The sequence below is a fragment of the Leptosomus discolor genome, chromosome 9, assembly GCF_034619465.1.
Source record: "Leptosomus discolor isolate bLepDis1 chromosome 9, bLepDis1.hap2, whole genome shotgun sequence".
Lineage (NCBI taxonomy): Eukaryota > Metazoa > Chordata > Aves > Leptosomiformes > Leptosomidae > Leptosomus > Leptosomus discolor.
The window spans coordinates 8,837,528-8,854,978 of record NC_141399.1 but is presented as its reverse complement, the minus strand read 5'-3'; the positions used below and the strand labels follow the sequence as shown (position 1 = coordinate 8,854,978).

General features: G+C 45.0%; 1 protein-coding gene across 12 annotated transcripts in view; it reads right to left on the bottom strand.

The window, feature by feature from the left end:
- The window catches only part of CADPS (calcium dependent secretion activator), a 220,195-nt gene that overhangs the window by 77,260 nt on the left and 125,484 nt on the right, over nucleotides 1-17,451 (bottom strand). For 8 of the 12 annotated variants that reach the window (XM_086470042.1, XM_086470041.1, XM_086470049.1 and 5 more), the window contains exons 12-13: nucleotides 9,893-10,029; nucleotides 4,466-4,653 (exon numbers count right to left, since the gene is read on the bottom strand). In XM_086470042.1, coding sequence (XP_086326168.1) covers nucleotides 4,466-4,653; nucleotides 9,893-10,029 — 325 coding nt within the window. Of the gene's footprint in view, nucleotides 1-3,237; nucleotides 3,403-4,465; nucleotides 4,654-9,892; nucleotides 10,030-17,013; nucleotides 17,026-17,451 lie in introns of all 12 variants that reach the window. The other 4 variants (XM_086470043.1, XM_086470046.1, XM_086470045.1 and 1 more) reach the window with 3 other exon arrangements.

The following is a 17,451-nucleotide window of genomic DNA, read 5'->3' as shown; positions in this document are numbered from 1 at the left end:
TTAATATAGAGACTTGTAACTGCTTGGACCTTGGGTAAATAGTCATCTAACAACTCACAGAGAATGATGCTGTTCAGTTGTTATTAGACTGGAGGGGATTCAGTCCGGCATCCTGATTTTGATAAGCTCAGTGACTGCCAATACTTAGCACACATACAATCAGTATTTTAGTCTTATTTTTTAAAGCTTTGGATTAGCAAGCACAGAAAGAGTGGGTTTTAGTTTTAAAGTTTAAAAATAAAATTGTTATAGGTCTAAAGTCAAAAAGGGCACATGCAAAACCAAGGTCATTCCTGAAAGCCACTCCTTCCAAAGGGGCAGGAACCCCTGCGCAAGGTTTAGGTGCTAACTTTGGGTCTGGGAGAGCTGAGCTCAACTTTCTGCTCTGCAACACCTCTCCTGTGCACAGACAGGGAAGCAGCGAGGTTCCTCTAACACATCATTTTGTGTTGACATTCTCTGCGTGTCAAACGACGCTGGCAGTACTGTCACAGCCCTCCAACGTGAGGGCAGCGACAAACATGGAAACAGAAGGCAGAGAAAGACCTGGGCGATCATGTAAAACCTTCCATAATTGTACCAAAATCATGATGTCCTTTTAAAACCCTTGCTGCCTCTTGCCTTCACTATTTTTTGGAGGACTATCGATAAAAGGAAGCGAGGGCCTCAATACTATGGTGGTGGTACCAAACGCAAACAGACATCAATAAACACACAATGTGTGCCATCAGATGCTGGAACAACACTATGCCTTCTTACCTGTCATGTAGCTAAACACATCTGAAATCACAACAGCTTTCATCACGGCAGGACTTTACAAAAGGCATGCAGTGATACTTGGTGGACAAACCCCTGTTATCAACTCACTAGTGACCACAACAGGGAAAAAGCCTCGAGCTCCTCAGTCTTAGGGAAGAGCCAGTACCTAGGCAGCAGAAGACTATGCAGATATTCAGCAATCTTTGGCTGGTCCCTGCCTTCCTGACAGCCTGCATGTTACATATTCAGGTATCTGCAGGAGGTGAAACTTAGGACAAGGAATTTACACTTAACTCCATTTTTACTTGGAAAAGGATGAACTTAACACAAAAATTGAGGGGACTGTCATGCAAATAGCAGTGATTTACAGCCTTCCTTCTCAGAGATTATGTCAGGCTTCCAGGGGTCTGAATAAGCTACACGAGCCCAAAGGAGGCGGGAAGACCAAACCCTGACATATAAAGCAACAGGGTTCCAAACCCCCCCCCAAATCCGCCTTTGACCATTTCACCTGCCGCAGCCACAGGGCCAGCTCCGAGCTGGAGATGCATTCCCACCAGCAGTCGTCCTGCTCCCGTCCTGGCTGCGGTGCGGTGGCCGTGCCGCTGAGGCGGGAGCCGGACAGGCGAGGAGGCATCGTCCTCGCTCTGACGCCTGTCATCCTGTCAGCCTTGACCTTCAGGCTGTCCTCGGCATCCGCACCACAGCCTGCCTGCACTTCCCCGCTGACTGCGAGCGACTGTTGTCTCACTGCCTGACCTTACGCAAACACGATACAAACAGACAGCCCACCTCAGCTCCATCACTGTCTGCTGCTAATACAGGAGATTGATAGCCACATGAAATTATCTCCCTGCTCGACCTTCATTACTGGGTGGCATATTCTGACTGACAGCCAACCTCATTCTGGGGAAAGCTAAACCACCCGCTTGGGTTTTCTTGCTGTCTAAAAGTGAAGGAACTTCCTTTTGTTACGAAAATTGTCACTTTCTCAGTTTTGACAGAAAAAGAAGCCTTTGTTAAACAGAAAAATGTCTTGTAAATTGAATCCTTCCCAGACCACCAGGCATACCAATAGCAACGCAATGCATGGCTGATCCACTGGACGCCGTGCTGGGTCCCAGGGCAGGCATGCTCTCGCCTCAACAAATTTTACACGAGAAGTTTACAGCTCTGCCATGAGCTGTAAGTTTCCTGGGGAGAGCATGGACAGCCCTAAGGCAACGAGCAACGTATGGATGCAGCAGGTGGGAGGAAGGGACGTAGCTAAAGCGAACCCAGCTTTACACACGTCGCAACTGCTGGTAAGGACTGCATGGGTAAATATTGGCTTCCCATCGCTCTCCGCCAGCCAGCTCACAAATGTATGATGCATGTGGCCTAAACAGCTTTCTGAAAAGAAATCGTGACTCTTCCGCTCACATATTAACATTTCTGAGAGTTGACACGAAAGATACGGAGTCATGTTTTCTCTCAGACCCCCTGCGGTCCCTTTTCGTAACCTCCCAATAGCAGAAGCCAGAAACCGCACCCCGCAGCCTCCGTACCAAACTCCCGGGCGTTACACAGAGCCTGCCCTCGGTGAGAAAGCGCAGTGCTGCAGCCTTGCAGCTCCAGCAAGAGCTCCGGTCATCCCCAGGCAACAGAGAGATGGCAGCGACCAAGAAGCAGTATGAACCCTCAGCCTTCTGATGTGAAGTCAACCATTAGCTAAAGACAGCTAAGTCATAGCAAAACACCTCATGCCTTTCTTGGAATATGTTAAATGAATTACTCAAATAGCCCGTCCGTGGCTGAGTTGCCCCTTTGGCAGTGCCCAGCAGTCTCCCAGCACGGTGCAGCAGCCACACGCAGCCCTGGGCAGCTGAACAGGCATGGCACCGGGGTCTGCACAGCACATGAGTTCTAAAGCATGACATTTTCCTGAGCCCACAGCTCTCCAGCCCCATGGAGAGGGAATGGCGGGGTGTCACCTTGGCCAGTACTGTCAGATATCTCCTGCGACCGACCCTGATGAAGAGGAGGCTCCAGCTCTGGCTATGCTGGACCCTTGATGAAGAGGAGGCTCCAGCTCTGGCTACGCTGGACCATGTGAAGACGTACATGGGGTAGCTGTGACTGGGATCCGACCTCCTCTCTGTTATGGGCCAACTGGGCTTTGAACCAGGTCCTGTCCCCACAACAGCCTCCCGCAGGGATGAGCCCTGCCTATGGAAGAGGGGTGATGTGGGCAGCCAGTTTCACCTGCCTGGTCCCATCCCCTACATGCTGTGTGAGCCATCTCCTAAACACATGTCTAAAAAGCTCAAGGCCCTGGCCCAAATACCATCCAACTCCCAGGAGAGTGTCAGACCCAAACGCCGGTGCTGCAGCGGGTCTCTCTGAGCCGCGGGGACACCAACTGCCCAGTGTGCTCAGTGACCGAGGAGCCCGGTGCTCTCTACAACACACTTCTGTGCACTGCGCGCTTTCGCTTACCTTTTTGGCTCTGGATTCGGCTGAGGTTTGGAATCTTTCCTTTTTTTGGACTCCTTTTTGGAATCCTTTTTTGTCTCCACTTCAGCGGCAGGGGCATGAGACACTTTGCCCCCCTCGCCTTCTGCACTTGGCTGTGACCCACCAAGTAATTCTGCCATGTGTTGGCTTTGGGGAGTGATTGAAATGCAGGGGGCAAGGCCAGCAGCAAAAGTGAAAGAAACAAGAAGAAAGCATGAAAAACCTCAAAATAAAACAAAAGGAAACTAAACTGAAAGGAAACAACTGAAACCAAATAACAATTGGCAAAGAAGGAATGAACGAGCAAAAGAAAGTCAGAACTAAAAAGGAAACTAAGGAAGCAAAAACTCGGTTTCCATGACAAGATGTATGAAAGTAACTGCAAAAGCAAGCGGCAGCCTTGCAATGTGAAACCTGGGCAATGCGTGTCATAATTTGGGATGGTATTTAACAGAGGGTTTATGAAAACACGTGATTATTTTATAACATTCCTTTCTTCAGCAGCATGTGCAGGATAGAGAGCAATACCTCAAAGTACATAATAAAATTTAACAGAAAAAAAGCAGAAAAAGAAGCTGCGATAGATGCTACAGCTGTCAACAAAATAAACAGAAAAGGAAAAAGCACAGCTCCAGTTCCTCCCATCAAAGGTTTGCCATGTGTGAGAGAAAGGAATGGGCTACTTCTGAAATCAAAATTGCTTTGCAACAGCATCAAGATAAAATTTTCAGTTATGTCTAAGCAATTTCCGAACTGACGTCACACAGACTTTAAATGAGACATGGGTGCCCGAGGGCTTAAAGCCCTTCTGAACACTGAAGTTTGATACTGCTGAAAATTTCACTGCTGCAACTTGTCAGCTCCTCTCGTGCAGCAATTAAATCAGCACAGTGTATCGTTTACTTCTATTTACTCAACCCATGACAGCCACGTGTACTTCAACCCTATCTTGTCCAGACCTGCACCTAGCAGGTGCCTGGGTAAGAAAGTTAAAACCTCTTATTTCTGGATCCTCTACGTGCATTTTTATTGCTTACATTAAACAAGCAACGAAACAAACAAACAAACAGACTATGCCACTAGAAGCGCTGCTGCCAAACATCCACTGTGAAAACAAATTGGGGACTGTTGTGCATTATCCAAGGAAACCTATATTTGACAAAGTCATCCCTTGCTGGCAGGGAGCTGCTAGCCAAGAAGAATTCCTTACCTGTTGCCATGAACATGTGATGCACAAAAGGCAAAGCTGTAGTGAAGTAAGGTGGGGTCAATCATAGCTCCGTTTTCTGCGCGCTCTAGCAAATCTCTGAGGTAGCAGAGATGTCTGTGACAGCCTCTCACTCCATTACGTGCACAATACTCATCTAGCACAAAGACCTGGCCAGGACTAAACCAGCCCTGTTTAGAAATAAAAAGACTTGATTTTAAATATAAGTTATTATATACAAAGACTATGTATTTGGAGGTGTAGTGGTCAACTGTTCTAATAAAAGAAATACAAACCTAAGGCTATGTTAAGGAAAAAGGAGAGAGGTCACTCTTAAACAACAGTCTGTATATTATCACCCAAACACAGCATATACTCAGTGCAACTGTTAACAAAAACGTATTATTCTACCATTAAAGAGAAATATCATTTAAAAAGCTGAAAAGTTAGGCCAGTTCATTTCGGTGCCTAGCAAAAAAAGAAAAAAAAAAAATTAAAAAAAGACTTACACCTTTAAGAGATGACAAAGGTTTGGTTATTTAGAGAGTGTGAAACAGTAATCTCATTTCGGGGATGGGACTGTACATTCGGCCAGGAGCAAGACGACTGATCTGGGGGAGAGCATGGAGGATTACACTGAATAATGACTCCTCTTCCATCTGGCAGGTAGGAACGTCCTGCAGACGGAGGAAGGCAGCTCCGCAGTATCAGAAAGGGACATTTCCCATCGTCTTTATTGCGTACTGCTGCCGACGAGCTCTGCCATCGCCCACCTCCTCGGCATCGAAGCAAAGGGAAGCTCTGCTCACGAGCAGGGTTTCTTTACACATCCAGAAGCCTCAGACTATTTCTGTCTGTCAGTCCTGAGGGCCTGGTGACACACAGCTTTTGGTGCAATGTCCGGGCTCACGAGGAGGACGCCCTGCCCCACAAGGGGATGGCTCCGGTGAATGTCCCAGGACAGCCGAAGTGGAGCGTGCCTCTGCCTTCAGCAAAGGCGCGAGCGAGAACAAGAATATTCTTGTAGATTGCTTTTCAAAATGCTGCAAAACTGTCAATATTTACATGGAAATTTGGGTGCTAAACAATTGCTAAGACGCAGCTCTGGAATGCATCAAGCTGCAAAATCTTTCATCGTTTAATTGAAAAGTTCCTGCAGCGGGCGGGAGAGTAGTTGAGGCAGAGCACTGCCCCTATAGGCAACTTCTTTGCCACCCCATCTGTTACCCCAAATGCTACATCTTAGAAACAACACTGCTGTGAAAGATTAAAATATATTTTCTACCACTCAGATGACACCAAATCTTTTCTAGATGCCAAAATAGCTGCTTTGAAAAGAGTTGAAGAAATATCAATTAAGAGCTCAAAGACATAGAGAAGGATTTGCTCATCCTTATTGGGCCAACTCCAAAACAGATTGAGAAAAGAATTAAAATAATGAGGGGAAAATGATAGATATAGGGAGTAGCTACAGTGCTGGGATCACTAGAAGTGCACATTTCAAAATGAAGACACAGAACAATGCAGATGGGACGGCACTCTGGAAGGCTATTTTTTGGGAGGGGTATATTTGCCTTCACTGCTTTTAACAGTATTTTTGTTTGCTTTCTGGTTGGTGGTATTATGCTCGATCCTGGATTTCTTTACGTTGCCTGTTTGTAAAATCCTTGGACCGTCTCTTCACCTTGCCTCTCTTCACACAACTGTTTGGCGATCAGACGTGGTAAAATATAGAAATGCTGTGATTCCTCTGTGATAGAAAGACGTGTGCATTTGGTTACCGGGGCAGAAATGCAGTTGAAATTGTTATATCCACCTAATACATGCAAAGGATTCAGTCCACCCTACGGGGTGAAAACTTGGCCCTACTGACATCTAAGGGAAGGCTGGCACTAATTTCACTGGAGCCAAGTATCAAGCCCAGAGTTTTTGGCAAAGGAAGCAGGAGGCTGGACCCAGCCATCCAGAGCACCCCACGTTGCTCCCCTGCGCTGTGATCTGAGAAGTGCTGGTCCTCAGGTGAACAGAAGGAATGGGGGTAAACACTTAAGATCGCTGCCACAGCTCAGTGAGGGGAAGCGCGAGCAGAAGCTCAGAGGTTCAGTGATGAGCCTCATACCTCATAAGAGCACAGACAGGCAGACTATGGGTGGAGAGATCCAGAGCCCAGGAGGACCAGGTGGTCTCCTTTGCATGGCAGAGTTAGGAAGTAAAAAAACCTGCTGCTGAACGGGGCTCCAAAGGAGCAGTAAATGCTGCTCCCCACAGCCTCAGAAAAATCTAAGGTTTGATGAAAGGCGGTACTCAGACAAATCCCCCACATCTTCAGGCAGATCCTGGCTCTTTAAGATTTGCCTGGCACAACCAGCTGACAACCAGCCAGTCTGGCAAAGGCAGCTGATAGTGATGACACACCGGGTGTCTCTCCCCAGCGCAGCTAGGTGTAGCTCAGTGTGGTCTCCCAGATGGTCTCCAATGGCATGAGGAAACCTGGAGGGGACAATGGAGGAAGGCCGCAGAGCACAGGGAGCTCGCCTGACCGTGTTCAACAAGCCGAACTGCACCAAGAAGGGGACGCATGTCCCAAGCACCAGCAGGGGTTGCAACGGGAGCTTTGGAGGTGAGTAAAGCAAGGCTTAGTCAGGGTTGGTGAACGCTGGCAATTTTTTTTTAATGGCAAATGCAGCTTTTCTGAAAACCAGAATTTTTGATGGAAAATTTTCCCTTTTCAGTAGCTGAATTTTCCTATTCACAGTAGGAAAACCACAAGATTTTGGTGGCTTGCTTCATTGAATTTTTAACCTGAGTCCTTCACATCATCTTGGCTAGGCTGGGCACTCTGGAAGACCACCTTTCCTCGGTACATGCCGTGCTGTATTACACGAATCCCATGAATGCTGACACACCATGAGAAAAACAGCTCCAGCAGGGACCCGGCTGCATGAGCCGAATGTTGGCAGTGGGTTGGGAAGTCTTGGGAGGAGCTGAAGGGCAGTCTCAGAGACACACATGTCCAAGCAGAAAGGAATGAAGACTCATGCATGTGTGGGGTCCGTACTAAGCGGGAAGAGCTGCATACTCTTCCCAAAAGCCCAGGAAGAGCTTGAATGTGACTGTGCTACCAGTTTGAACCATAGGCAGGAGCCCTCAGCAAGCTCTGCAGACAACGCTCTTCCCCTTCCCCAGCACAGTGCTCTCTGCCAGCAAACATCACTCCTACCACAGCTGAGATTAGTCAGCCAGCCTGTTTGTTTTCATAGGGATGCCTGGCTTAGCCAGCAAGTGGGCTCACAATAACGTTGTTTAACCTGGTTCCACGGAAAGGAAGCGACGACGAGTTATCCTCTGTGTCAGGGTAAGCCACTGTGTCTGGGTAAGTCTTCCTTGGCACCTCCATGTCCATGTTTGAAAACAAGAAGAGGAGTGATGAGGCAAAACTCTGTGGGACCTTGCATGGGAACGTCCTGTAGGGAGAATAACAATTGCCCAGCGGCACATAGAGCGGACAGAGCAGGCTTACCACGGGCTCGCAGCTCCTCCAGGCAAGCCAGCGCAGTGGTATCACCAACGTCCCACAGATGTACCAAGAGCAATGGGAGCTCTTTGCAGTTGAACTCAAATTTTGAGGTCAATCTGGTTTTTTACGCCATGATCAGGACAAAACCGTATTAAAACAAGTAAAGAAGCATGTGAAATCCAAGCGTAGATGAACACAGCCCGTTATTCTCTTCTTTATAACACTCTGCAATGGGTGATTTGAAAGAAGATGGTTAAATTGGTGATGCTTTGCTCCAAAGAGGCACAAGTCTTGGTGCTGAGGGGAGCTCCACCACTCCAGTAGCTTCTAGCAAGGGTCTAAATATCCCAATACCAAGCAGAAGTGTGGCTGGTGAGTTTCTTGAAGAGAAATATTATTAATCATTTTCAGTGATAGCCTTGCACCTCTCCATGAATTTAATTCAATGGCCACAGCTCTCTCACCAGGCCCGAGACTACACAGAGACAAACCAGCTGCAAGCCAACCTGTCAGACATGCATGGATGGGGATGGTCTTCCTAGGGTGAGCCATGCGTGGGGAGCAAAAGCTGCATGCCAAATTCACTGCCTGCCAGAGCAAAGACCTTGATGGAACCGGTGAGAAACCTGCTGCAGGTCTGACAACGCTCCCACCAAGCCTACTTGTACCTTTTGGGTATCTGCAAGTAAAGTGCATGCTGTAGCCTTCCCTCACCCCATCCTTACCTCAGGGGATGTCCACAACCATTCCTCCTAGCCCTGCCTCTCATCAGGAAGGTGACAACTCACTACTGCTAATGGCATTTACTGGATCCCAGCCTTTCTGAGGAGACCAGTCCTTGCATATGGTGCAAGGAGCAGAGCAGGTGAGAGGAACACCACGGTGGAGGGTGACAGGATTTGAGACTGACAGCCTCACTGCCAACTGCTCAGTTGTGTTGCCAGGTTGCTACTTTTAACAGCAAGCCACTCAAGAGCCCCAGCTCCACGGACTGCGCAGTTGGCAAAAGATTAATGCTATCAGCACAGGGTGGTCCGTCTGCTGAAGAAGGCCATGATGACACCCCAATGTGGAGGTTTCTGTGCAACATTAGGAGGGCAGCAGGTCAGGATTTGTCCCATGTTATGTTTGGGACAGAACCCCTATTTCAGGCCCCTCTAGAAAGGCTTTGTCCTGTTGTTTTCTCAAAAACTAAGAGCCTCTTCATCCTCCTCACTGAGACTGCTAAAAATTAATTGTTCAAGTTGTACTGTTAAAGGTTATTTGTCATTTAAACCCTCATAACTGCTAAGAGTCCCCAAGCACCGCACCCCAGCCAAAGGCTACGAGCTATCCTGGAGCATCTCAGTGCCACTGTCCTATAGACCACGTTACACAGCAGTGGGCTGAGTGCTGCAACCTGTGGTCATGAGAATAATCAGGATGGGCATGCGACTACATGAGCATGGACAGACTGCAGCATCACCACAGTTATCCACCTAGTCCCACCTGTTACCTTCTTGGGACCCCTGCTCATAAAGAGACACACAGATGGGACACAGATATTCTTGGTGGGACTCCATTGACATGGGAAGTCATCTTTCCCCTGTTCTTTCATCCAGAAGACTCTGGAAGGCAGTGTGGGAGGCTGCAAAACACTGCCTCTACTTCACATCCCCACACTGGAGTTTGTCTTTGCAGGAAGAAACATTTTAAGCATTGCAAACAGAAATGATAAAGACAGTGCAATTGGAGAAGAACAGCAGTCAGTTTACTGCAGGTAGACTCTCAAAAGAAAACACCTCTGGGCCAAATTCAAACCTGGTGTAAACAGAAGTCAATCTTCCAGCAACAGGGGGATTAGCCCCCACTCGCACTAGCTTTGACTTTGCTGCTTGACGTTTATATCACTAGAGACCAAAGAATATACTTGCCAGACAAGAATAGGAATCATTAAGTCTGTGGTCCAAAGTGAGGCGCTGAACCATCTCAAAGAGTGAAGCGTGGTCAAAGTTACAGGGATTGGAAGAGATAAATTCATCCATGCCATGCTTTTGAGCTCTATCTGCATCTGTTCATTTATACATATAGAGAAAGACACCATTTAGAGAGATATAAGACATTTTAGTTGACAAATACAACAGAAAAAAATATACAGTATGAAGCATGAAAGCTAAATATCTCCTCTTCCCTACATTGCTATTAACGTTTCTCTTTGCAGGCTATACAGTACACTTTTCACCTCCAATTGTCAACTTGCATCAGTTATGGACTATCTTATTGCATTTAGGCAAAAGATTTTAGAATTAACATCTTGTCAACTGCTCATTATAGTGCATTTATTCTGTTCTTAAAACCAGAACACAAACCCAAGAACTTACTCTGTATCTTACAATGAGTTAACAGAATTTTGGCTCACATAAGTAAATTAGGTCCTATTTAGGTAGTTGTGGTTCATTACAATAGATTCTGCCATTCTAAAGAAGTTAGAGCTGTAGCATTTTTCTCTACGTTTACTGGGTTTTCTAGGTACCAGACCAGTTATGTTGTTCTTTATCCAAATGCCAATGTTTGTCTCCCCACGGCAATTTTTTTCCTAATAGCAAGTTTAAATGCTACCTCACCGAAATAAAAAGATGCTCTTTTAAGCATCGCTAAGAAGTTAAATTGATATGTAGTTTGTTGTCACTGAGGCAGTAACCCGATAGTGTGGCAGAGCTGTCAGTCATCCCGATGGAGGGACTGAATTTCCTCTGCCTGGATTACGAGCTGCCATTTTTGGGTGAATTAACAGCCTCAACGTATTCACACTTCTCTGCTTTGGGTGACGTTTACGGGCACTAACTCCTAGGGGCTAATTAATTAATCTCAACATGGTTAACTAAAAATACATCGAATTCAGCAGTTGAAATGAAGCCGCCAAGCCGGCCTGGGTGCGGCCAGCCGGGACCCCGCTGGGAGCAGGCTTTGTTCTACCAGCGGCTGGGGAATTAAAGGACACCTTTCACTTGGTTTTGTCCGTGCTCAGCTTCCTACTATATGGGTTCTTGCCAAATCCTCGACAAAGGAAACAGGATTTAAATCCTTCCCCTGTTTATAGCCTCCTAGGGGAACTGGGTGGCCTTGAAACAATGTGGCTGAAAGGACACAAAAATGCAGTTTTCAGCAATAGTAGTATATGGTAATTGTATTTGTTTTAAAACAAAATCCCTCTTTACCAGAAAAACTGAAAATCCTTAATTAGAAAAAATAATAAAAAGAGCTTTAAATGATAATGAGACATCATTCTTTTATATATGTATTACTATTTAATATTAAGCTGTGAAGGATGGCATGTCTTCCTAAATGCCTTGTTCATGTCTGTGCTCTCAGATATTACTGATCATTGGAAGCAATCTTTACATTTTCTGTATAGTCTGTCGTTAGCTATATACAAACTATATAAATAACATCACCCACTGGAAAGAAATCAGACAAATTAAAACATGTTACATTTCAATTAGCTGCTAGCAATACTTAATTCAGCAGTAGCTGGCAATTTTCCCCACTAAAACCCTGCTGAATAAACACAGTTTTTTTTCCTACAGCTGGTTAATTTTTGAGGGTCTTCTCCCCTGTTTTGCTCAGTGCACCGGGTCCTGCTGCCTCCCCCCTGGCCCCCTCCCCAGTCCCAAATCCCCCCCCTCTGCCTCCGCCGGTGGCTCCGTGCATTCAGCACAGGGACAGAAGCCACTGACGGTGCCGAGGGCTGGCTCGGGGGACGGGGACAACCTCCCCGATGAGCGCATCACCTCCACGGCACCTCTCCAGCATCCTTAGGCAAGGGATGCGAAGCCCACCCAGCCCTGGGGCTCATGGCATAGGCCGGCTCCTGTCTGTTTTGACAGCTTTCTGCCCCGTCGTCCCTGTCCCTTTGGGCCAAGATCGATTTGATTGCATTCACTCCCAAAGAGTTTGTCTATGCTGTTTTCGATTCCATCCCTAGTGTCCGCAAAATGTTTTAACAGATATTATCAGACTATTTTTAATGGCTTGCTGCTCTGCCCGGCTCCTCAGAGTTGACTGCAAGCTGACAAATTGGCTGGAGGCCTTCATTTGCCAGCTTCGCTCAGAGATTTTATTATTTTTCAATTAGGAGCCCTGATACACTGTCAATCCTCCTGCTCAGCCAACGAGGGTCTGAGAGCTGAGTAAATCAGCTGGAAATTTGAAGAGTCCTCTAGCCCTTTAGCTGGTGAACTTTTTTGAGCATATGTGCTAGAAAGCATGTTTGAAATTATTATTTTTTACTCCAGACTAATAAGCTTTTCCCTGAGCAAGGTGGGCACAGAGCAGACCTTCGGTTGGTGTGAACCGACTGAAGCTCTGCTGGCTTCCATGGAGCTGTCCTGGGCTTTTTAAAATCTCCCTGCCTAAGGCAGGGGCACAGACAGTTCCCTGCCAAGCGTGAAAACAGACACAGTGATTAAATGGCCTTCACGACTGTCCATAATCAGGGGCAATTTTACTTTCATTAATCACGTTGAAGACACATCTTACTGAGCATCCTGTTGGGTGCCTGCTCGAAAGCCCATTTGCCCCAAATCTCCCCACTTCAGAACAACCACCCGAAGAGAGAGGCATCAGACATGGCACTACATGAGCTCAAGTGACCAAACCAGTATGAGCCACATGACTTCTGCTCTGTCGGTGGTTTAAAACGTGGTTTTCTGCCACAGAAAGGAAGATGACCAGCCGCAGCTCTCCCTGCAGCACCCCAGTGCCGCAGTTCTTGCACGGTCAAACCATTTTGCATCAGCAGAGCTGTGGGGCTGGGTGGGTGCACGCTGCCCACCCAGGGGATAAAGCTGGTGTGGTGTGAACTGGAGATGTCTTTGGGGAATGGTAATACACACATGTGTTTCTCTTAAATGGAATATCTGCTCAGGGCCAGATGCTTAAAATTCTTAAGAATTACTAGGAGGCAGCTTAAAAAGGACAATCCTACAGTAAACCCACCTTCCCTCAATTAGAAAATGAACACCCCTTGCAACTTGCAATTTATTTCTGCATTTTGACTTTTCAAATGGACTCGCTTTTAAAAATGACATTTAGGAATCAAATTATATCGAAAGCATTAAACTTCTTCAGCAATACAAAAAGAAAAGGATAGATCTAAATATATTATTACTCCGCTCCAGACAGCTGATCCGTGATTTAAAGTGATGCCAACAACTGCATATGAAATAAGTGTTATGTCTTTCAAAATGGCTTGTACAGTTTGAATGAGATTTTAAACAAAGTACAAAATGAGAATGGCTAATATTCACACCCAAACTGTACAGCTGATTTGTAAGTACTTTAAATTGATTATTTCAGTCAAATACGTTTGCTTTTTTGACCCTACTCTGTTATTCTGGCTAAAAAGAAAGTAGAAGCCAAAGAAAGAAAGTTATATGATGCTCCAGTAATTTACAATCCCTTCCCAAGGTGCCGTGCCAAGCTTGCTGGTGCTTCTTTGTTTGGGGCCCCAGACAAAATGCTGCTGCGGGCCCACAAAAGTTATCTTACATATTTAGACAAGCTGCACACAACTGCAGCTGAAAGGTGTTCGATGGTGGTCTCGGAAGGGAGGCTGCCAGCAGAGGGAAATGGGTAGCACAGACTCCAGGAACCTTTCTTCTGGAAAACTGCAGACTCTGGCCTTTTATATTACTCTTGGTCATCTACATTACAGTCTTTTTTTAATACTGCCAGGTTAATTTTGTTCATTTTTATCCATTTTGCATTTTATACTGACTCCATTAACCAGCCCCCTGTCACACACACACTCCCTACAAGTGTTTGAAATCAGTCTTTTAAAAATCTGCCAGTGTTGGGAACAAAGATTTCAACAACAACAACAATAATGAAAACCAAAGGACTGTCCCACCATTTGGTCCTCTGAGGGCTGTATTTCTCACTATCTAACTGTTATTTAAAAAGGAAGGGACAAAACAGTCAAATCTCTCATTCTTTTTTTTTTCTTTTTTTTTTTTTTTTAAAATGTATTTCCCTGCCCTCTGCATTTCTTTTGCTCCAGCAATAATTTTGGCAGATTTTGCTCTGAGAGTGGTGAAGTTAATAGCGGGGGACAAGCTCCATAAAAGAATTCTTGTTATAAAAGGCTTTAGGTAGCCATTTTATTGTAAGAATTTCTTACTCTGGATTTATTTCTTTTCCTTAATGAGTGACTTTGTTTTAGTACCAAAGGCAACTGAACATCCAGTAAATTTTACGACACGTTTGCTTATCAAAAAAACCCAACAAACAAAAAAATACCAAACAACTGTAAATTAAAAGGTGACTTTGTATCTTACTCATCTGGAAAATGTGTGCTTGTCATATCTGCTTGACATTACAAGAATGAAGATGTGGTTTGGACAGTAACAAACAATGACACTAGTCAACCTCATCAGGAGACATGAAATAAAGGAATGACAATGATTGATGGCAGCTATTCATTTACAGATATTTCTAGAAAACTCTTTGCTGGCCTGGCCGGGCAAAGTGGGAGAAGTTTTCCAGCCTGTGCGGTGCTGGCCGGCAATGCACCGCGGCGGCGGGCGACGGCGTGCCCACCGCGACCTGCCGCGGGCTCGGCCGCCTGCGCCAAGGGGTCCCCTCCTGCTCTCGCTGCTTAAGCAGAGCTAACGGACACGCTTGGGCTGCGACTCGTTAAAGAAACACCCAGGGGAAGCACCCAGAAACCTCGTTTTGTTCGGCCGTGTGGAGCGAGAGGCTTTACTGGCAAACACCGGTGTTCTGGAGGGGAAAAAAAACCCCTTACCGGGATTTAAAATGCCAGGCTGTTGATTGTGAGCGAGCTGCTGGCAATGCCGGCTGGTGACTTACCAAGTCCCCTCCTCGCCGTGCACTACGGCACCGCCACCCCTGAAAAGTGATGTGTGTGTGTCTGTGTGTGTGTCCGGGGGTCTGCAAACCTCCTCCCCGCTACGAGCTGCGGCCGCCGCAGCAGGCTGAACTCGGCTCTCAGCTGGATAGCTAAGAGCTCTTTTTTTTTTTTTTTCTTCATATTATTCCACGTTAGAGGACAGCTTTAAATTTAATTGGCTGTTTATTCCTGTGTTTTATGGATTTTCTCCTGCTGCAAACAAATTCTTTTCTGCTCGAGTTACAATTTTAATAAACGATTATGAGCGCTCCTGTAAATCACCAGACATGCTAGGCACTGAATTGAAATCTAAGTTATCTAATGTTTGGTAGTTAAATGAATAAGAATTTGTAGTATGCACTTACATAATTCCTTGTGTGGTGAGTTAAAAACACAATTTTAGAACAGCTATTTATAATATAAAACATTGTTTCACAGCATTTTTGTAACTATTTTAAATTATTTTGAATTGAATGACCGTGGAAATGTGTGAATTTGTATTTCATAAATCCCATGCTTCTTAAAGCACGTAGAAGTGATTTACAGGCTAGTATTAAATTCATGCAAGTTATGTGAGAACTGAATTAACGTTTTAATTCTGCATTCCTGCAATGAAGCATCTGCAAGTTGACAATACAGAAGACATAGCAGCGTTCTCATGATATCTCTAACTATCTAAAAAAAATAAAGCAATTAAAGCACAAAACTAATAATCTAATAGGATAGCAATGCATTGTAGTGCAAATACATGTAATGTTGCCAGACCCAAATTCATTCATTCGTTCACTCTTTCTTTCTTTCTTTCAAAGTGGCAAAAATCTGTATTTCCATCAAATTAAACTTTTTTTTTTTTTGGTGGTAAAGTCTGATAAGAATCCTCTTTGAAATCCAAACATTTAGAAAACAAAATAAAGAAAGAAAAAAGAAAGTGTCTGCTGAGAAGGAATTCTGCCTGCTACCCAGGGGTATATTTATACACACGCGCACATACTCACACACAGAAAAAAAAAAAAGAAGAAAAAAAGAAACAAAAGAAGGAAGAAGAAAAAAAGGAGTCTTGTTTGATGGCCAGGAGGGATGACACCGCCTGTTCCTTCTCATAATTGCATTCAGATACTCCGGATACATATTTGCCAGCTCTCATGACCCACTGATGCTATCCCCTCCTAAGGAAATCAGGCACTCGCCAGGTATTAGAGAAGCAGCTTTTAACGACAAGGAAGGATTTGTACTGGGTGTATTTAAGACTGAACAAAGACTAAGGAGAAGCTCTTTTACAGCACAAGTTTGGGCTTTTTCAAAGTACGTATTCCAGTGGGAAAAGGTAAAATAAAAATTCCCCTGGCTTATTCTTTGGCAAGCATTGCTTTGATTTGAGATCAACGCTAAAACATTAATTTATGATATTTGGGGGGAAGAGCAGCACCCCTCTGTGACCAATGTATTTCAGTCGGAGTGGGTCAGCATCTCCAGACCCGGGGTGACCCGGAGAGCTGCTGCTTGATGCCGAAATCTTCCCCTACCGTGTTTACAGGAGAGGGCACTATCCAACCTTGATGACTCAGGCTTGTTTTCACAAGGCATGTGTGGAGGAGTTTTTTGAGGGCTTCTGTGGAGTCCTGCACCTCGTCTAGGTCTCTCGGGGTCTCCTGCCCTGCCTTTCTATGCTTTGAGGTGTTCACCGTTAGCCCCGCACACTGGTGCACTGCACCAAGCTAATCATCAGCACGGAGAGAAAGGATATTGCCAGAGTGCAAAATGATCTGTTTTCAGGCAGGAAGCAGTCAACTAGATGTAAATTCCATGAAACAAAAGAAGGTATTATTTACAGTTTTATTGTGATGTTAATTAATATTTACATCTTGGAATGAAAAATAGAAATGTTAATGATTGGCTTTACTAAGAGGATCACTTGATGCCAATGTGAAAGCCAGGGAGAGAAGGCAATTATGCAAACATCACATGCATCCTAATTTCAGTATGGAAACTTACATTTCAAACCTCAATTCAGGAAAATAACATGGAAAGTTTGTACTACAAAATCTAAACATGAGAAAGATTTAAGAGAAAAAAAGCACATTGCATATGTCAGATAATCTAGTCTGATTATCTGAGCTGTGCTAGCTACAGGGAAGCACTTACCCTTGAGTCCAGCTAGAAGTTAGCAGGGTAAGAAGGAACAAACCAGAATAACATAAAGACTAGCAACAAGGCTCAGGAAAGCAGACAGGAGCCCTAACCTAGCAGCTAAATATTTGGGTTCAAGCAAAGAATGAAAAAGAAACTAAAAGAAAATCAAACCAACCAAACAAAAAAACCACATACAGCTGAACATTTCTTAAGCAGCTCAATAAACCTCGCTACTTATCATGGGGGAACAAATCATTACAAATTCTCAAAACAACCAACTCTTTGTATATGGTGTGATTAACAGTCATTAAATATAAACAGACATTAAAAAATGAAATATAACCACAAGTGATACGTAAAACAAGTACAGACCAATCTTTCATGTTAAAAAGAAAAGGGTTTCAAAGAAAAAAAAAAAAAAGAACCTTGAGCATGTCTGGGAATTTTGTT